Below are 22,071 nucleotides of genomic sequence, written 5' to 3'. Positions count from 1 at the left end.
CTGTGGAGTGGGCTAAGCAAATCATTTTGTTTCTCCTTTTAAATTCCCCTTTTAATCCTCTTTGGTCAGGAAAAAAGGAGTTTCCTTAACTCACAACCCCTTTTTACCTAGAGCTGTGTTAGTTGTGAAGCAGTATTTACTAGTTTAAGGATTTTAAGCAAAAATAACATTAAGGCCAATCAAAATGTTTTGACTTATGAGAGTGCTTAGATGGCTCAGTCGGTTAAGCGTCCGACTCTTGATTTCAGCTCAGGTCATGATCCCAGGGTCGTGAGTTGGAGCCCCACGTTGGGCTTTATGCTGATAGCACGCGGAGCCTGCTTGGAAGTCTCTCCTCTCTCTTTCTGCCCCTCTCCTTGCTCGCATGTGTACTTTCTTGCTCTCAAAATAAATCAACTTAAAAACATGTTTTGACTTATGGATTTGGGATCTCTTGTATATGTGAAGCTGCTGAAGTAAGAATCATAGCTGAGCTCATTTTGACAATGGATAAACAAGTTTGGAGAGTGCAGCTTCTTCTGAATGGAACACATCAATATCCCTATGTGGGTTAGGGTAGATCAGCTTCCTATGAAAGTCTGAAAAAGAAGAAAAAGTCTTCTTTTTCTTTTTATTATATGGTATCTAGTACATGGAAAGTTTTATGCACATGTGCATTTGTGACTTTTAAAGCCTATGATTAAATGAAGACCCATGCACCTGCCATCCAGTTTATGAACCTGCACATTGCCAACACTATTGCAGTTACCTTGCCTCTCCCAATCCTATCACTTGCCTCCCCCTAAGGTAACCGCTATTCTGAGTTATCACTTTCTTGCTTTTTACAAATTAAGGTTTTATATATCTGTGTATCTTTTTTAAAAGTTTATTTATTTTGAGAGAGAGACAGCACGAGTGGGGGAGGGGCAGAGAGAGGGAGAGAGAGAGAATCCCAAGCAGGCTCCGCACTGACAATGCAGAGCCCAACGTGGGGCTCAAACTCACAAAACTGTGAGATCATGACCTGAGCTGAAACCAAGAGTCAGATGCTTAGCCGACTGAACCACCCAGGCACTTCCAAATATCTGTGTATCTTAATATGTTGGTTACTTTTGCTTATTTTTAAATGAATGTTTTCTTAAACTTTATTTATTTTTTTTGCCTAAGTGTCCAAGAATATATCTGTGTGTGAAATAGTTGCGAAGACTTCCTTTTCTGTATTTAACTCCATTTGAAGTAATTATGTCTGGGATGGAATCAGGCATTGGATTGAAGCAGAACTGGGGAGTGGAAATGCTATACCTGGTTAAGGAATTTATGTATCTCTAAATGGATGTAATAGATGAAGTTCAGAAGCTTACAGAGAAAATGGGACTGATAATGTTGTTTGCATGGCGTGGGGCCACATAGTCTGTTGATGTACAGCAGGTATGGTAAATGACAATGATAAATAACCAGCCCTACATAGCATGTTTATCCCCTGGTTCCCACTTGGTAGTAGCACTGACTTTGTAACTGTTGATGACGTTTGTGACATTAATGGCAGTATTAGGGAATGATTGAGTGTGTGGACTCTGGAGCCAGATGTCTTGGGTCTGAATCAGTGCTGCACCACTTCATAGCCATTTGACTTTGAGCTTTGGACTCTTTGTCAGTAAAGGGGAATGAAGATAATACCTGCCCCATTGGGTCATGGGCAATAGGGTAGCTATCAGCTATTGTTGCTGTGATCATCTGGTATAAAAGTGTAGGTGTATTTGGCATGAAGCATTGTAGAATAGTTGAAAAAATGTTAGACTGCCTTGATTTAGTTCCTGGATGTACTGCTTAGTTGGGGGACCTCAGGAGTGGGATCTTTTGGAACTTTCGTTTCTTTCTCTATAAATGTACTGCATGTGTTGGTTATGAAGACAAAAGCATGTGAGTGGCTATCTCGGTTAACAAATGATACTTCTGTTGTTTTTTAGGGTTCGTGGGTTTGCCTAACAACTCAGTGACTTACGTGGTTTCTTAGTCATCAGGTGTAACACTGAACTGCTGTTAGCTTTATTTTATTTAATTTTTGTTTGTTTTCAGGTTTCAACTTTTTTAAGTTTATTTATTTATTTATTTATTTATTTATTTATTTATTTATAATGAGAGAGAAAGAAAGAGAGTGAGCATGGGGGGGGGGGGGTGGTGGGCAGAGAGAGAGAGGGAGAGAGAGAGAGAGCAGGCTCTGCTCTGTCAGCGAGAAGCCCCATGTGGGGCTAGAACTAACGAACCGTGAGATCATGACCTAAGCCGAAACCAAGAGTTGGGCGCTTAACTGACTGAGCCACCCAGGCACCCCCAGGTTTCAACTTTTTAATAAGTTCTGTGAAGGATATCCTGAATGCTGGATAAGACACAACAGAGTATTTTTTTTCTTCCAGTATTAAAAAAAAAGTGACATTCACAAATGTCATTTTTTTTTTTTAATTTTTTTTTTCAACGTTTTTTTTTTTTTTTTTTTAATTTATTTTTGGGACAGAGAGAGACAGAGCATGAATGGGGGAGGGGCAGAGAGAGAGGGAAACACAGAATCGGAAACAGGCTCCAGGCTCCGAGCCATCAGCCCAGAGCCTGACGCGGGGCTCGAACTCACGGACCGCAAGATCGTGACCTGGCTGAAGTCGGACGCTTAACCGACTGCGCCACCCAGGTGCCCCTACAAATGTCATTTTTTAAAGAAAGTTTTATGTAGTTAAGGTGATGACCTTGAATTAAAAAACACCTCTAATCATGTTCTTGATTTCTTGTAGTTGCATTTGGAAATTGCTTCCTGGTCATGATAAACATTGTGTACAGGCTCTTAAAATGTCTCTAAGTGTACATTATTATAATTATTTTTTTTTTAATTTTTTTTTTAAGGTTTTATTTATTTTTGAGACAGAGAGAGACAGAGCATGAACGGGGGAGGGGCAGAGAGACAGGGAGACACAGAATGGAAGCAGGCTCCAGGCTCTGAGCCATCAGCCCAGAGCCTGACGCGGGGCTCGAACCTCACGGACCTCGAGATCGTGACCTGAGCCGAAGTCGGACGCCCAACCGACTGAGCCACCCAGGCGCCCCTATTATTTTTTTTTAAAAGCACTCTGGCCAAACTTTTTTTTTTTTTTTTTTTTACCAGAATCAGTAATCCTGAGAGCCCAAACTAAAAACGTGGTAAAAGGAAAATACCCAAACTCAATAAATGTCCTAGGATTTGTCTTTAAGTGGGAGAAGATTTTTAAAAAACACATGAAGCTTTCTAAAAGGTCTTTAACAAGCTACCTTGGGAGCTCAGTTTAAAAATAGAAGTTGATGCACTAACACAGATGTTTCAGTGCAGCTCCAAAAATCTTTATAAGTACAGCCATTTGGAAGGATGATCCTGGATCAGAAGTTTTATTCCTTGTGTAGCTACCACATTAGATGCACATGCCTGAACTTGGAGGTCAAAATTGTCTCTGTCGTTTCCTCCTGAGTAGCGGTCATAACCACCCGGCTTCTACCACCAGTCTCTGGGCCTTCCACATCCATATCCATATCCTCCAGGCCGCTGTCATATCTGCCACTCCCATAGCTCTGGTCCCTACCACCTCTAGAGTAGCTGCAACCACGCCCGTGGGCCCCAAAGGCACCGCCTCCAGTTCCCCTGGCTAACTTGCCCAGGTGATCCACACAGATCTGGCGACCATCCAGAGACTCTCCGTTCATGGCTCCCATGGCATCTGAGGCATGCTCTGGACTGGTGAAGGTGGTAAAACCAAAACCCCAGAATCGCTGAATCTCACGGCCCTTGACAATGACCCCCTCAGAAATAGGACCAAACCTACTGAAGTGGTCTTCCAGAGTCTGCTCATCAGAGTTGAAGTTGAGCCCTCCCACAAAAAGCATCCCTTGTTCAGAAGACATGGCAATGAGTTCAAGTACTGCAAATTAAGCGAAAGGACCAGAAGAACAGCTACCATCGAAGAGCTTATGAACGAAGGGAGTCAAACCATTCTAGAATCAAATTAAGTTGGTTGCTTAGCATTTGGAATAATGATTAGAAAGATAATATAAGCTTCTGCAACCTTTATTTTAGGGAGGTTAAAATATTTTCCCTTGGTAAGAGGAACTTTTGTTAGTAGACTTTATTTTTTGGAGCAATTTTAGGTTCACAGCAAAATTGAAAGAAAAATACAGACGGCTCCCATATATCACCCCCACCCCACATGCACAGCCCTCCCATTATCAACACCCCCCTGCCCCCGCCACCAGAGTGGTACATTTGTTATCATCAGTGAATCTATACTGACACATCATTATCACCCAAAGTCTATAGTTTCCATTAGAATCCACTCTTGGTATTATATATTCTATGGATTTTGACAAATGTATAATGATATGTATTCACTATTATAGTATCATTTAGAGAAGTTTCACTGCCTTCAAAATCCTCTGTGCTCTGCCTATTCACCCCTCTCTCCCTTAATCCCTGGCAACCACTGATCTTTTTACTGTCACCATAGTTTTACCTTCTCCAGAACACCATGTATTTGGAATCATGTAGTATGTAGCCTTTTCAGATTGGCTTCTTTCAAGTAAAAGAAAAATTTTAACCTCTAAAATCTGTTTGTCTAGGGGTGCCTGGGTGGCTCAGTCGGTTGAGCGTCTGACTCTTGTTTTTGGCTCAGGTCATGATCTCACAGTTTATGGGATGATCCCTGTGTCGTCAGCATAGACACTGTTTGTGATTCTCTTTCTCCCTCTCTTTCTGCTCCTACCCTGCTTGCACACACATGTGCTCATTCTCTCTCTCTCTCTCTCTCAAAAAACAAAATAAACATTTAAATTCTGTTTGTCTAGAAAAAATATATCTCAGCAGCTTGCCCTCTCGAACTCAATAGGCAGTTTCCTTCAAGGGGCTGGGAGACAGGAAGGGGAATTGTGCCCTGCAAACCAGATCATCAGCCGGCTCCAAGGCTTAGCAGGCTGACATGTTGCAACCACATTCGCCTTCACACCTTCCTTCTCATGATATTTTTAACTGTATTGGACTAAGTCCACAGTGTAGAGTTATAAATAAGGCTGGGTGGAGACACATGGACAAGCTAATGATTAGGTACCTCTTCAAACCTGTGTCCTTAAATATTTATTCCATGCTTATTCATTGGAGAGGCTGAGTGGTGTGTGTGTGTGGGAAGACAGAAAAGGAAGCAAGTTGGCTGGGCCTGGCACAGCCCATTTAGCAGGATAAAACTCACTGTTAATCAGTCCTTAAAAATCAGCTTGGCGATATCAGTTGTTACTAAATCTCATCAACTACACCCTCCCCTGGTAGCTTATTAAAACATTTCTTCCAGTCAGGAGCAATTTCTGACTTGATATACACCCCGCCATCTTGATATACACCCCACCGTTTTATAGTATGTCTTACAGATTTGTGCTCCGAGCAAGTGCCCAACCGACTATTGCTAACCCAATGTGGTCATTGGTGGGAGTTAGGCAAAATTGGCTTTTCTTTCTCCATCTGGAGTTGCAGTGCAACTTGGCCCTGTCCCAGTTGGAGAAGACCGCACTGTTTCCATCTAGGTGGCTGTGATGTTGTTCACAGAAAGATGACTGAAAAGCTTCACTTACCACTTTCTTTTCTGCCTCCTCGTCTGGGAGATAAAGGGTGGAAAATGAGTAGGAGAAGAAAGACCTAAGTATTACAAAAGGAAGGACCTGGGGCTGGACGCTCAGCCAGAACAGTATCTCTGAACACCTGGCAGGCCAGTCGCCTAGGGCAGAGAAATTGGCAACCATTTTCAGTAAAAGCCTGGACACTATTTTAGGCCTTATGGGTCAAATGGCCTCAGTCACACCTACTCAACTCGGCAATTTAAAAAAAAATTTAAATGTTTATTTATTTTTAGTGTTTATTTGTTTTTGAGAGAGAGAGAGAGGCAGAGCATGAGCAGGGGAGGGGCAGAGAGAGAGAGAGAGAGAGAGAGAGAGAGACAGAATCCGAAGCAGGCTCCAGGCTCTGAGCTGTCTGCACAGAGCCCAACGTGGGGCTCGAACTCACGAACCATGAGATCATGACCTGAGCCAAAGTTGGACGCTCAACCGACTGAGCAACCCAGGTGCCCCTCAACTCTATTATAGTATGAAAGCTGCCATATATGATTTGTAAAGGAATGGGCATGGTTGTGCTCCAATGAAACTTCATTTATTGACACATGTCCATTCTTAGCTCCCTGGCCAGACGAAATCAGGCAGTGAGCTGCATTTGACCCATGGGTTGTAGTTTGCTGACCTTGTCTAGGAAAATATAGGCAACCTGAAGTTGGTCAGTGTGACAGTGTCTGTGCTGCCTGCGTATTCTCTGCAGAGATCCTTTTTGTGCTCACTTGGTAAAGCTCAGTGGAAAATAACTTTGGAAATGCTAGGTGAATCCAAGGAGTGGGAATTTTGCCGAGGTTTGGGTAGTACAGGAGAAGCATTCCCCCTGGAGGCCAGCTGGGATAGTGGCAGAAATGAGCACGGCGACAATGACAGGGCTATGGGAGACTGAGGGCCTCACTCGGGAATTGCTGACTTTCATTCTCTGCTAATACCTCGGAGGTTCTGTGTTTGGTTTTAACAAAGGCAGCCGGTCTTAATCTCCACACATGTTCTTATTGATAATGAAACTATATGATTTCTATCTCTAAGAACTTTCATTGAGGCATTTTGTTGGCATTTTTAAAAAACATTTTTTGGTATATTTTAGTTATGTGAATGTTGTTAACTTTGTTGGAAGGGTAATGGTCTCTTAAATGGATGGAGCTTTTAACCTTGAGGATGAGATGTGCCTGCAAATGCATACTCCTAGGCCCAGGATTCATTAATTTTTAGGTGGCAAATAGCTATTGTTAATAATTTATTTCATGTTTATTTATTTTTGCATATTTAATCATCTGCCATGATTTTGATCACCAGGATCCTTACTACAGATTTAATGACCTTAAGTACAGATGGATCTCCTTGGATAACTGGACCTATAGCAAGAAATTTCAAATCCCCTTTAACATTAGGTATGTATGTGTGTGTGTCTATATCTACATCTGTATTTATTTAGTTATTGTTATTGAGCTTTCCTTCTTTCTGTCTCTGGAATAATCTTTTGTTTGTTTAGGCTGCATGTAAGAGAATTGTCAGACTAAAGCCTTGTCCTATAAAAGTGAATATATAATTTATGTTTTGATTTGTATATAATGGTGCCACTGATCATTCGTCATGAAATTATGTCTTGTTCAGTGGTTTTAATGGAGTCACCTACACCTAGTGAGTTCTCTTATTTGCATTTCCTTCTATGTGTACCCTCCCCTCCCTATAATCAATAGAATGTGTATATTTACAATCTGTCAAGTAGGATCAGAGATCCATCATTTATTCCATGTGGTGTTAACCAGCCATCAAGGCCGTGGCATTGGCCTTATATTATGTTGTGAAGCCACGAGGAAAAACAGTATAATTTCAGTAATGTTCCACGTAGCAGAATGTAACCCGGTTATATCTACCACCATTATTGCTAAATAAAAAAAAAATCCTCTGTCCCTTTTGTATGACTTTTTTTGGGTAATTATTTAACAGCCTGCTAAAAGAGAAATAAAACCAGAATATGGTGCTCAACATCAACATTGCTGTGCTCCATGTTCGCGTTTGCAGATAATACTTAAAATATCTCTGTTAAGGGTCCTCTTTCATTTGAATTCAGCATTTCCAAAATGTAAGCAATTGACTGTCCCACTTAAAGCTTCCTTTATATTCTAACAGTCTCATTGCTTCTCTTAATGTAACAACCCTTTTCTGATCCTCTATGCCTGAGGTGTTTTTGGCTTATAATATCTTTTCTGCATCTCTGTATTCAATCTTCTTCTGCGTTCTGTTAATTTCTGCCTATCATTTCTCTCTTTAAGTTTATTTATTTATTTTGAGAGAGACAGAGACAGTGTGAGCAGGGCAGGCGCACAGAGAGAGAGAGAGAGAGAGAGAGAGAGAGAGCCCCAAGCAGGCTCTGCACTGCAACACAGAGCCTGCTGTGGGACTTAAACCCATGACACCCTGAGATCATGACCTGAGCCGAAACCAAGAGTCAGACGCTTAACTGACTGAGCCACCCAGGGACCCCATCTTTTAAAAAAATTTTTATTTTAGAGAGAGAAAGAGTGAGCAGGGGAGAGGCACAGAGAGAGAATTTTAAGCAGGATCCATGCTCAGCATAGACCCTGACTTGGGACTCGATCCCACAACCCTGGCTGGAATCATGACCTGAGCTGAAATCAAAGTCAGATGCTCACCCGACTGAGCCACCCAGGTGTCCCTCATTTTTCTGGATTCAGCCCCTTTCTCCTCATTTCCAGTTACCATGTTTGCCTAGGCCTTTGTTAGTAAGTGCCTGCAGTTAGGCCAAAGCTGCATAACTAAATTTCTTGCTTTGTCTTTTTATTCTTCACTCTTTTTTTTTTTTAAATTTTTTTTTTAACGTTTTATTTATTTTTGAGACAGGGAGAGACAGAGCATGAACAGGGGAGGGTCAGAGAGAGGGAGACACAGAATCTGAAACAGGCTCCAGGCTCCGAGCTGTCAGCACAGAGCCTGACGCGGGGCTCGAACTCACGGACCGCGAGATCATGACCTGAGGTGAAGTCGGCCGCTTAACCGACTGAGCCACCCAGGCGCCCCTATTCTTCACTCTTGTATATAGAAACATTAGACTCATCTTCCCCAAATATTGGTTTTGCCCATGACATTCTTGCTCAAGAACGACAGTGTCTTCCTTTTAATTGGTAAAGCCAGTTTAATCTTATTTGCTTGTGTGTGAAAATACTGCTTAATGTTGCCTATTCCTGTTCCACTTCCTGTGCCCTTCTGCCCTCTTGCCCTGCTGACTTGACCAGATTTCTCCCTTTAGCACTCCTAGCACAAGTCCTGCACCTGCACCTACCATGTTATCTTAATGTTGATGTCGTTTGCACTTCCTTGTTTGCAGTTTGCTCTTCCTCCAGGGTCTACCTTTTACCTAGACATTTTCTACTCATTAAAAAAAAAAAAAAGGAACAACTTTATTGAGACCTAATTCACACACTATACATTCACCCTTTTAAAGGATACAATTCAGGGGTGCCTGGGTGGCTCAGTCAGTTAGGTGTCTGACTTAAGCTCAGGTCAGGATCTCATGGTTCATGAGTTTGAGCCCTGTGTCGGACTCTTGCTGACAACTCAGAGCCTGGAGCCTGCCTTGAATTCTGTATCTTTCCCTCTCTCACACTTGTGCTGTCTCTTTCTCTCAAAAATAAATAAACCTTTAAAAAAAGCATACAATTCAGTAGTTTTTAGCATATTCAAAGAGTTGTGCCACCATCGATCGATCACTATAATCAGTTTTAGAATTTCCCTCACTTCAAAGAGAAAGCCATACCCATTACCAGTCATTCCCCGTTCCCAACGTCCCCACCCCCTCATCCCTATCCCAGCACTAGGCAGCCACCAATTTATTTGCTGTGGATTTATCTCTTCTGGAAATCTCATATAAATGGAATTATACAATATGTGGACCTTTGTGACTTCCTTCTTTCACTTAGCATAATGTTTTCAAAGTTCATCCATGTCGTCACATTCACCAGTACTTTATTTCTTTTTATTGCTAAATAATATTTTATTGCACGGTTATACTACATTTATCCTATTCTTCTTTAAGTTCTTGTTTCTTTCTTGAAGTCTTTCCTTGTGACATAAGCTCCGATAGCACATATAGTCTGTCCAACAAGACTGTACTATAAACCAGAAGAGATGGAAAATTTTCTCTTTTTTTTCCTGTGTTTTTGGCTTGAATGGCAACTAGACTGCAGATTCTTTAAATTCAGAGAGTGTTTTAGTTCCCTGTAAAGCTTAGCAGAGTGCCGAGCCCATAATAGGTATTCATAGATACTTGTTAGTTGGTTAATGTTTTTTCTTAGTGTCAGTAAATGTAATGGTTTGTGAAAAAAAATTTTTTTAATGCTGATTTTTGACAGAGGGAGAGCGTGGGGAGGGGCAGAGAGAGAGGGAGACAGAATCCCAAGCAGGCTCTGTGTTGTCAGCACAGAGCCCGATGGGGGGCTCGAATTCATGGACCGCGAGATCATGACCTGAGCAGAAATCAAGAGTTGGACACTTAACCGACTGAGCCACTCAGATGCTCCTGTGAAAATGTCTTATGTCTACTATTTAACTTGATTCTCATAAGTACTTTGTGAAGCCCTAAAAAAAGTCAATGCATTCGGAAATTATAAGCTATGCTCATGACTTTATAAGGCAATTGAAACATTATGGAGAAAGATAAACCAGAGCACTCAACAGAAAAATGTATTAAACCAATACTTATGAAAATTTCATTGAAAATTGAATTTTAAGAATGTGTATTTTCAGGGGTGTCTGGATGGCTCAGTGGGTTGAACATCCGACTTTGGCTCAGGTCATGATCTCATGGTTTGTGAGTTCGAGCCCTGCCTTGGGCTCTGTGCTGACAGCGCAGAGCCAGGAGCTTACTTCAGATTCTGTGTGTGTGTGTCTCTCTCTGCCTCTCCCCTGCTCTGTCTCTCTCAAAAATAAACATTAAAAAATTTTTAAAAAGGAATGTTTATTTTCTGTGAAATATTTATACCTTTAGTTTTAACTAATAAAAAAGATTTATCAGGGCACCTGGGTGGCTCAGTCGGTTGGTTAAGCATCCGACTTTGGCTCAGGTTATGATCTCGCGGTTCGTGAGTTCGAACTCTGTGTCAGGCTCTGTGCTAACAGCTCAGAGCTTGGAGCCTTCTTTGGATTCTGTGTTTCCCTCTCTCTCTGTCCCACCCCTGCTCATGTTCTTTCTCTTTCTCAAAAACAAATAAACATTAAAAAAATTTAAAAAAAGATTTATCTAAGCTAATGTTTTACACATCTTGTTTAAAATTTTTTCTCTTTTTTTAGCAAATGGCAAAAAGTAAACCTGATTTTTGAGGGTGTTGATACAGTTGCAAAAATCCTGCTAAATAGTGTTCCTATTGGGAAAACAGACAACATGTTCAAAAGATATGTAAGTATACAGTGACATCAAGTTAAAAGAAACCTCCCTGTATGTGTTTGTGTGTTAATTGTTGTGAGTAGAGAAAGGTAAGTGCATAATTAATTGCCCGTGCAGGTAGGTACAAGCTCTTTGAAGCACTGGGTAAATTACCTTCACACTTGCCACATTGTAGAATGATGAAAACACCACAGACCCTATAGAGTTGTGAAGATTTAATAAGCTAATTATATAAAATGATTGGCACAGTTCTTGGTTCTTGGCACGTGAGAAGTGTTCAACAAATGCTGTTCCCTTCTCTGTTATTTGGTGATCCAGAGTTTCATGAGAATTGACAATTGACAAACTATTAAAAAAGAAAATGCTCCATCCTGTCTGGAATGCTTACATTAAGGTATCATGTTCTCATCTCCCTGCAAGGGTCAACTTTTCAAAACAAAAATAACTTATGACTTAGAAATACATGCTGTTCATACCAGAGAGTCAGGTTGTCCTGAAGCATCTAGGAAATCCTTGGCAGTTCAAGGCCATATGTAAATAGCCAGAGCAGACATTCCAGGGCTAAAGATATTTTCTGCTTGCTCTCTTTGCCTAAGACCATCATCTGTCAGTAAAAATAGAAGGAGAAACCTAGAAATCTACTTTTGGGTAGGAGAATGTGCTCAGTTGTAACCGTAAGCAGGCAACTAAGTTACACTGTTTCAGTAAAGTGCTTTCTTCTGCAAAAAAGGCTAACCCTAAAGATTTCAATTATTTTATGCATCTTTCATACATTTTTGCATATCTGTATCTAAAGTTTTACACACGGGCCTACTTCCACATCTGTTCTTTCCTTTAATGCAGAGCTTTGATATTACCACTGTGGTTAGAAATGTGAACTCCCTTGAGCTGCGTTTCCAGTCCCCAGTGTTGTATGCGGCGCAGCGGAGCAAAGCTCACACTAGCTACTGGGTGCCTCCAGACTGCCCTCCACCTGTGCAGAAGGGCCAATGCCATGTCAACTTCATTCGAAAGGTAACAGTCTTGCCAATGGAGGGGGCTTTAGCCTTGATGATGGGAGGTGCCGGTGTGGAAAATGCTTGCTTGAAGACACCCGTGGTATTTCAGAATTTGAGCATCTCTTTCCTGTCTGCTTCATGGGATTGAAAACTTGAAATCAGAACCAGAAGGTTTATGAATTTTTGTGGAGAATCTTTGCCTTCCTAGGTTTCCATCCTGAAGCATGCTTCAGAACTTAGGTAACAACAGAAAAAGAAGAAAAATAGGTGACTGATACTATAAGTGCACAAAGTATTTTTTAACATTTAGGTTTATCAAACTTTTGACCAGAATGTGAGGTTCATATGTATTAGTGACTCTTGTTACTGGGAAGCCTTCTGCAAATATTAATATATTTGCTGATGTATTCCACATTTTAGTGCTAGGTTCTCATATAATCTAACAAAAATGACAAAATCCACAAGGTGATTATTTATTTATTTTTTGAGTTTCATCTGACTTTAAATGACTTGAGTTTATTCCAATATGTAGTTGGATTTTCTATGTGGCATTTAGTTTTTGTTTTTTTGTTCTTTACAGTTTATTTATTTATTTTGAGAGAGACAGAGACAGTGCAAGTGGAGGAGGGGCAGAGAGAGGGAAAGAGAGAATCCCAAGCGCAGAGCCCGATTCAAGGCTCGAACTCATGAACTGTGAGACCATGACCTGAGCCGAAACCAAGAGTCAGACACTTAACCAACTGAGCCACCCAGGCGTCCCTGTGGCATTTAGTTTTTAATTTTATTTTTATTTAAGAAATTTTTAATTGTGGTAAAATATGCACAACACACAGCTTGCCATCTTAGCCATTTTTAAGTGTGTAGTTCACTAGTATTAAGTATATTCACTTTGCTGTGAAACCAAATCTCAAGAATTGTTTCATGTGGCAAAACTGAAAGCCAATACCCATTAAAAACAGCTCCTTATTTTCCCCTCCAGGCAGCCCCTGGAAACCACCATTCTTTCTGTTTCTGTGAGTTTCACTACTCATCTAAGAGGAATCATACTGTCCTATTCGTCACACAAATCCTATTTGGCTTGTTATGCCTGGCTTATTTCACTTAGTGTGATGTTCTCCATGTTGTAGTATGTGTCTGAATTTCCTTCCTTTTTAAGCCTGAATAATATTCCATTCTATGGAATGGGTCACTGGAGCCTCCGGTGCCCCAGTGCCCGCGGGTCTCTTTGAGACCCTGCTTTCAGTTCTTTTGCATATATCCCAAGAAGTGGGATACTGGAGTGTATGGTAATTCTATTTTTAACTTCTTCAGAAGTTGGCATGTAGTTTTAACAACAAATATAATCCTTGGTTTCATTGTGAAGATACAAACTGTATTTTTCCAGTACTTGTTGGCAAAAACCTCAGTTGATAAATTCTGATTATTTACATTAGGTGGCTCTCTTCAGAATGGATGGATTAATCATTAGGTTGTGTTTCCGTAATATAAGTACTAAGGTCAAAATTATACCCCCTCTTGTTTAACTCAACCTAGCTAAAGTTGTGTCAGTACCTTTTTTTTATTTTTTATTTTTATTTATTTATTTTTAAAATTTACATCCAAGTTAGTTAGCATATAATGCAGTAATGTTTTCAGGAGTAGATTCCAGTGATTCATCCCCTATGTATAACACCCAGTACTCATCCCAACAAGTGTCCCCCTTAATGCCCCTTACCCATTTAGCCCATCCCCCCCCACAACCCCTCTAGCAACCCTCAGTTTGTTCTCTGTATTTAAGAGTCTCTTATGTTTTGTCCCCCTCCCTGTTTTTATATTATTTTTGCTTTCCTTCCCTTATGCTCATCTGTTTCGTATCTTAAAGTCCTCATATGAGTGAAGTCATATGATTTTTGTCTTTCTCTGACTAATTTCACTTAGCATAATACCGTCTAGTTCCATCCACGTAGTTGCAAATGGCAAGATTTCATTCTTTTTGATTGCCGAGTAATACTCCATTGTATATATATACCACATCTTCTTTACCCATTCATCCATCGATGGACATTTGGGCTCTTTCCATACGTGGCTATTGTTGATAGTGCTGCTATAAACATTGGGGCGCATGTGCCCCTTTGAAAGAGCACACCTGTATCCCGTCTTTAAGGACACTTTTAAATTTCAGTTCTGACCTCTATATGGTCTTTCTTTAATCACTTCAAATATTTGGTAGCAATTTGCTTGACTGTTTTAGGTGTAGTATCAGTCTCTTAATATAAGCATTTGCTCCTGTTACTATAAAGGAATCATCTGTAACTGAACACTCAGGTATTCAATGGAATACTATGTACTTATACTTCTGTTTATAATTCATCTCTTGTTTCTGGTCTTCGGCGTCAAATGGCACAATGGTTTGAATACTAAAGTTTGCACTTTTTCTCTCTCCTTTTCTATCTCTTATCTTCTATCAGAATGAGGACTTCCTGAATCCTAATTTACTTTTCATGTCTTCAATAAAATGATATATATGTTATGCATATATCCATGTAGTATTTTTCCTCTGCCCCCCATTCAATCTGTGGCATTTAAAACACAGTTTCAGGTTATCCTGATAGAACAAAGCCCTCGTCACTTAAATCAAGAATCAGACCCATGACTCTGCCCTCACAGTGTGTGGAGCACTAACCCTGGGGCAGACTTGCCAGAAGAGTGAATTGTGTCTTATTGTTTCTGGCTATACCGACATGGTCCAGTGGGAAGAGGCCTGAATTGGGAGAGCAAGGCAGGAATCTTAGATCTGATTTCTGGATTTATGACCCATAAAGATCTTAGGGAAGTCCATCGTTTGTGAATGGAGCTAATCCCTTCTCTTCTTGACTGTGTCGGTAAGAGCATATAGTGAAATAATAATGTGAATGCACTTTGCATACTGTAGAGTGCTATACAGCTATTCAAAATGTAGAGTGGGAGGGGGCTCCTGGGTGGCTCAGTATATTAAGCATCTAATTCTTTATTTCAGCTCAGGTTATGATCTTGCAGTTGTGAGATCCAGCCCCATGTCAGGCTCTTCACTGACAGCACAGAGCCTGCTTGGGATTCTCTCTCTCTCTCTCTCTCTCTCTGTCTCTCTCTCTCCCTCTCTCTCTCTGCCCCTCCCCTGTTCAAGAGCATGCTCTCTCTCTCTTTTTCTCTGTCTCTCTCTCAAAGTAAATAAACATTAAAAAAACAAAATGTAGGGTGGTGTTATTACTTACTTTGGAGACTGACTTCTATAATTATAGACTTCTAAGTGTGTAACTGATTATATGCAGTTAGTGGAGTAGAGATATCAGCACAAACCCCCTCTTGTCTCTGCTTCCTTCTCTGTCCTGCCTGGATGGTGGGACCTCTCACTTCAGCTACTCTCTTAGCTATATTCTCCACCATCCTCCTTGTTTTCCACCTACATCTCTGGACATTCCTTCTAAGTTGCTTTATCCAGATCAACCTCCCCCTCTTGGAAGTTATATTATTCATGCTTCTTTCTGTTATAGGCACTTTCCTTCTCTCATTTTATACCCTGTCTAGACTATCTCATTTAGCTTCACTTCTTCAATAACCAGTCGAATTTCTAATGACTTCTAATATTGTATCTTCAGTCCAGACTTCTCTTCAATTCCAGACCTTATACTGGATTGCCTATCTGGCATCTTCACCTGCCCGATTCCCGGGGACCTAAAGATTCAGGATGTCCAACACTGTGCTTGGATCTAAACCCTTCTCCCAGGGCTCCCTGTCTGGCTGAATGGAATGCCATCCAGAACAGTTGCTAAAGCCAGAAACCTAAGAGTTATTTTTGGTAACTCCCTCTCTCTCTTTTCCCTCCTCCAACACACCACTGAGTCATTTTGACCATGTGGACATTATGACTTTAATAGTTCCTAAATCTTCCCATGCTGTATTTCTACTACCATGCTTGAGTTCAATCTATAATAATTTCTTGCATGAAATATTGCCCTGACCACCTAACTGGTATCCTGCAACCTCATTTGCCTTCCTCCAATTAATTTTCTACAGAACAGCCAGAATGTTCTTTTCAGACAAAAATCATTACAGCACTCCCTTCTTAAAACTCTTCAACAGCTTCTCATTGCCTTTAGGCTAAAGTAATGGGTCTTAGTTCTGTCTGGCTCATGCCCACTTCTCCAGTTTTCTCTCTGTCTCTTCCCATCATTCCCTCTTCATCTCCTGCAATGTACCATAGTTTCTTGCACCTCAAGGCTTTTGTACATGCTGTTCCTTCTGAAAAGGATGCTTTTACTTCCTTCTCCCTTAAACACACTGGACAAATGGTACTTACCCTTCAGATCACCATGTAAAAGTCACTATTATTCAGGGAAACTTGTTCTGACACCCCCACCCCCACCATTATACTGTCCCCTGTCGACGTCTTTTGCATTTGTGATTGTTTATTCAATACCTGAGTTTCCTGCTGTACTGTGAGCACTGTAAACAGAAGGACTGTCTGTTTTGTGTACTGATGTACTTCCAGCCTGAAACAAAGAAGGCAGTTCACAAACATTTTTTGAATAAGTGAAAACTTTTATTTGGAGAAGTTGTATGAATAGGAGTGATTTGTAGCCCTTGGTGGAGAAAATAGTCTGCCTTATAAGATGTTGAATATTTTTGCCCTCCTTATTCCTGTCTCTAAGAAAGGAATTGTGTACCTGAATGAACTTATAAACTCTTCAGTAAATAACCCCAAGATGATTTTCATTCCAAACATGAGAATCTGATACAAATGTGGATGCTATGAAGTAGTTTTAATTCTTTGTTTGTCTCTGTAGTGGAAACTAATTTATCTCTCTCTTAGATAAATACAGATCTTATGAAATAATACTTTTTTTTTTGAGAGAGAGAGGGCGCAAGCCAGGGGGAGAGTGGCAGAGGGGGAGAGAGACAGAGACAGAGACAGAGACAGAGAGAGAATCTAAAGAGGCTCAGTGCTGAGCATGGGGCTTGATCCCACTACTTTCAGATCATGACCTGAGCTGAAATCAAGAGTCAGAGTTGGATGTTCAACTGAATGAGCCACCCAGGCGCCCCAGCAAATAATACTTTAAATGAGAACAGTTTGCCAATTCCTCGGGCTCTGTTCTGCAAATGTTCCATTCAGAAAAATCTCAGTACTCCCTCTTCCTCTGGTGCTTATTCCTTTTTATTTATTATTATTATTTTTAAATTTTTTACACTTTTTATGTTAAATATAATTTATTGTCAAATTGGTTTCCATACAACACCCAGTGCTCATCCCAACAGGTGTGCTTATTCCTTTTTAAAAGCTGAGCTCATAACCTCACATATTTGATTATCTTTATTTTTAAATGTTTCCTCATTTTTTATAGTTATTGCATTTAAATAGAATATTCTTTATGGTATTAAATTTAAATACAATGCTAGGTTCAGAGATATTTTGGAGAAGTTTAAAGAGTGACTAATTGTGTTGCTTCAGTATCATATGCTTTTGAAGAATAAATGTACGTAATCAGATTTTATGTTCTTAAAACATTTCTGCCAAATTTAACTATGTTGCATAGGTTCCTATATGAGTTATTGTATTAGTTACCTACTGGTGTATAACAAATTATGCCCAAACTTACCAGCTTGAAATAACATTTTTTTTTTTTAATTTTTTTTTTCAACGTTTTTTATTTATTTTTGGGACAGAGAGAGACAGAGCATGAACGGGGGAGGGGCAGAGAGAGAGGGAGACACAGAATCGGAAACAGGCTCCAGGCTCCGAGCCATCAGCCCAGAGCCTGATGCGGGGCTCGAACTCACGGACCGCGAGATCGTGACCTGGCTGAAGTCGGACGCTTAACCGACTGCGCCACCCAGGCGCCCCTGAAATAACATTTTTTATCATAGTTTCTATCAGTCAGGAATCTGAAAGTGACTTAGCTGGGTGCCTCTGGTTCAAGGCCAGTCATGAGGTTACCGTCAAGCCAAGAAAGGACCAGGGCTGTGGTGATCTCATGGCTCTACTAGGTCTGAAGTGTCTGTGCCTAAGTTCACACATGTGGTCATCAGTAGGCCTCAGATTGGCTTCTAAACTCGCCATGTGGGCGTCTCCACTGAGCAGCCTCACAACATGGCAGCTGGCTTCCCTCATGGCTAGGAGAGAGCAACAGTGAGCACCCAAAACAGAAACTGCAGTTTTTTTTATAACTTGGTTTTGGAAACGATGTCACCTCTGCTGTATTCTCTTGGTTGGAAGTGATTCACTAGGTCTAATCCATACTCGAGGAGAGGGGATTGCATAGGGCATGAATACCAGGAGGGAATCATTGTAGGCCATTAAAAAAATTTTTTTTAACGTTTATTCATTTTTGAGAGACAGAGAGAGACAGAGTGTGAGGGGGGGGAGGGCCAGAGAGAGAGACACACACAGAATCCGAAGTGGGCTCCAGGCCCTGAGCTGTCAGCACAGAGCCTGATGCGGGGCTCAAACTCACAAATTGTGAGACCATGACCTGAGCCGAAGTTGGACGCTTAACTGACTGCGCCACCGAGCACCCCAATTGTAGGCCATTTTAGATGCTCCATATGGGACACACACATGTACACAGAGTATGGACTTAATTGTATGTCTCCCCTGAGTTTTTATGTTGAAGTCCTAATCTTCAGTGGCTGAAAATCTACCTTGTTTGGAGATAAGGTCTTTAAAGAGGTGATGAAGTTAAAGTGAGACCTTTAGGGTGGGAGATAGTCTAGTATGAATGATGTCCTTGTAAGAAGAGGAAATGCATGTGTGTGTGTGTGCATGGAAAAAGACTGTGGAAACACAGTGAGAAGGTGACCGGCCCTCTGTAAGCCCAGGAGAGAGGCTTCAGAGGAAACCAAAGCTTCCCCCACTTTGATGTTGGATTTGCCAGGCTCTAGAACGGTGGAAGAGTAAATTTCTGTTGTTGAAGCCACTGGTCTGTAGTATTTTGTTATGGCCACCCTAGCAAACTAATATGCATGCATATAATATTTTAAAAGAAAAAGCTTTTCACAGTTGTTTAAATGTCATGGTAATTGGAATGCATCTTTCCCCCCCCTGGAAATTACAGGAGCAGAGTTCCTTTAGTTGGGACTGGGGGCCGTCCTTCCCTACCCAGGGCATCTGGAAAGATGTCAGAATCGAAGCCTATAATATTTGTCATCTGAACTTCTTCACGTTTTCCCCTATCTACGGTAAGCTAAGAGATGTGCTTTCTTGCTTGTCTTTTTTGAGCCTCCTTTATGTTATAAGAATTGGGTTTATAATCTGAAGATATAGATATACTTTCCAGAAATTCATTTAAAAAGAATTGGGGGGCACATTAAATTTCTATGTGTGAAAAATATACACAGACTGTGATTTGTCATGAAAATTTACAGTATAAAGCAGGAAGGAGGTAGATAGATACTTTTAAACATATTTTGAAAAGAAGATGAGAGAAAGCCAGAGTAGCTCTGGGTTTTTCTGAGCTAAGTGTTCCTTCTAAAAGGCCTGCTGTTTTGTGCTCCTCCCTGCGGCCTCTGTCCCCGCTTTGAGAACTTCACTGTGCTGAGGTCTTGATTTGCTTCGATCACTGCGCGTTTTCTCCTCTGAAGGCCATGCCACACTAGCCTTGTTAAGAGTTGAAAATAAACCGGTATGCACACAGAGCATACAGAAAATTTTGTAAGATAAAGAATACTACTTTCTCAGCCAAAGGAATGATTCCCAAGACGGGAGCACTGAATAAACTGTCAGAAATTTCACTGAGGTCCACGAATCCATGAAAAGCCGGTCAGATATTTTTGTTGAAGTGTTTGCCCAGCACTGTGTTTGTTTGTTTGTTTGTTTAGAAAGGAACTAGAGTTAGTATACTCGTGCCTGCACATTGGTGGAGATAAGGGAGGGAAGATATGAACAGTTACACCAAACAAGACTGTGTAATAACCTTGTGGGGTGGGACGCTGGTAGTTCAGAAGATCAAAGATCAGTGAGGATTTGAGAAGTCAGGGAAATCGGTGAAGGGGGAACTTGAGTGATACCTTGCGAGGCTCGGTCCAGTTACGTGCAGGCCTAACTGGATGGAATCAGCAAGCAAGAATGTGGCGGTGTGTCTGTGTAAGAGTCCTGGTGACCTGACATTGCTGTTCCATCCAGCCAAATCAGTCTTGTAAAGGCAGAAGACAAAAAAAAAAGCAAATCAGAGATGGTTGATAATTGAGGTTGTTAGGTGCTGCTGGCATTTTTAAATGTTAAAAAGGCATGAAAAGCGGGGCGCCTGGGTGGCTCAGTCGGTTGAGCGTCCGACTTCAGCTCAGGTCACGATCTCGTGGTCTGTGAGTTTGAGCCCCGCGTCGGGCTCTGGGCTGATGGCTCAGAGCCTGGAGCCTGCTTCCGATTCTGTGTCTCCCTCTCTCTCTGCCCCTCCCCCGTTCATGCTCTGTCTCTCTCTGTCTCAAAAATAAATAAACGTTAAAAAAAAAAATTTGAAAAAAAGGCATGAAAAGATGCAGTTTAAATTGCGTGTGCAAATGTGGCTGCCCACAGCTCTCTAGTTTAGTGTTTCTAAAGTATTCAGAGGTATGACTTGAACTGAGTTCTGCTACTAAAATCAAAGGATGGTTCATTCTTCCCCATCCCCACCAATATTTTTTTCTCAGGTATATAATAAAATCCAGTGTGAGGAGAGGTCTGATTTCGCAAGAAGTTATTTATTTCATTGTTTTGAAGCTTAATCGGTGTTTTGGGTGGTTTGCAAGAAGTGCTATGAATACTAAATACCCTGATATCTGAAAACATTTGAATAACACTGCTCTAGTTTAATTTAAAATTTTGAATATGAAGCTAAACATTTCTTCCTGAGTATGAGTCATTAGAGTTCAGTTTATTAGTCACTAGCGACTGGGTGAATTTCGTCTGGATTAAACCAACTTAAATGAGGTTTAAAATTTAATTTAGATTCAGTGTAATCAATTCCCCGTGTCAACTACATTTTTCCTATTTTGTGACTGCAGTATATTTTATACTTAACATATAGAAAAATGTTTCCTGTTCATAGGATATGCCCTGTGCATATCAAGCAGTAATTCTTATATTTCTGATTAATTTTATAGACTTCAATTTGGTTATTTGATGTAATAAAGACAATTGAAGCATAAACACGTAAAAGTGAGGTGAAGAACTTCCTTTAGGAATTTTTTCCAGAATTTTTTTTTTCAATTTTTCTTTGAAAGACAGCAATCATCCCTGAAATCAATAGATATTTAAAAGTTGAAAAATAATGGGACGCCTGGGTGGCTCTGTTGGTTAAGTGTCTGACTTCGGCTCAGGTCATGATTTCATGGTTCGTTTGTGAGTTTGAACCCCATATGGGGCTCTCTACTGTCAGTGCAGAGCCTGCCTGGGATCCTCTGTCCTCTCTCTGCCCTCCCGTCCCCCCCCCCCCCCCCAATCATGCACACACACTTTCTCTCTCTCAAAATAAAAAACACGTTTAAAAAAAGAGAAAGTTGGAAAATAATAAAGAGAATAAGCTAATATTTTTATGCATTCATTTGGTACATAATTTGAGGCAGGCATTGTGAGAGGCACTAAAAGTTTTTTATTTATTTATTTTTAATTTTTTAATGTTTTATTTTTGAGAGAGAGACAGACAGAGTGCGAGCGGGGAGGGGCAGAGAGAGAGGGAGACAGAATCTGAAGCAGGCTCCGGGCTCTGGGCTGTCAGCACAGAGCCTGAGGAGGGGCTCAAACTCACGGACTGTGAGATCATGACCTGAACTGAAGTCGGACGCTTAACCGACTGAGCCACCGAGATGCCCCAAGTTTTCTTAAAAGGATTAGTTTGTAGTTAAAACCAGATACATGTATTTTTTCTTTAAAATCACATCTGTTAATTTTTAAAATTTAAGCATGAAATGAGGTTGGTCAGAACCAAAGCAAACAGTGGCTATCTCTGGGTAATAGTGCTACACACAGTTTGTATTTTATTTTTCTGCTCAACTGTCTTTTCCAGATTTCTATGCTGAGTTTATATTGTTTCTGTAGTAAGG

At 40.8% G+C, this 22,071-nt stretch overlaps 1 protein-coding gene and 1 pseudogene across 1 annotated transcript in view; one reads left to right on the top strand and one right to left on the bottom strand.

The window, feature by feature from the left end:
• The window catches only part of MANBA (mannosidase beta), a 118,546-nt gene that overhangs the window by 10,855 nt on the left and 85,620 nt on the right, over nucleotides 1-22,071 (top strand). The window contains exons 2-5 of the mRNA XM_049632135.1: nucleotides 6,934-7,028; nucleotides 10,948-11,053; nucleotides 11,885-12,055; nucleotides 19,110-19,233. Coding sequence (XP_049488092.1) covers nucleotides 6,934-7,028; nucleotides 10,948-11,053; nucleotides 11,885-12,055; nucleotides 19,110-19,233 — 496 coding nt within the window. The remainder of the gene's footprint in view (nucleotides 1-6,933; nucleotides 7,029-10,947; nucleotides 11,054-11,884; nucleotides 12,056-19,109; nucleotides 19,234-22,071) is intronic.
• LOC125923693 (RNA-binding protein 3-like) lies at nucleotides 3,041-4,123 on the bottom strand (annotated as a pseudogene).

This window comes from Panthera uncia, chromosome B1 (genome assembly GCF_023721935.1).
Source record: "Panthera uncia isolate 11264 chromosome B1, Puncia_PCG_1.0, whole genome shotgun sequence".
In the NCBI taxonomy this organism is placed as follows: domain Eukaryota; kingdom Metazoa; phylum Chordata; class Mammalia; order Carnivora; family Felidae; genus Panthera; species Panthera uncia.
This window is presented reverse-complemented; position numbering and strand designations above follow the sequence as displayed.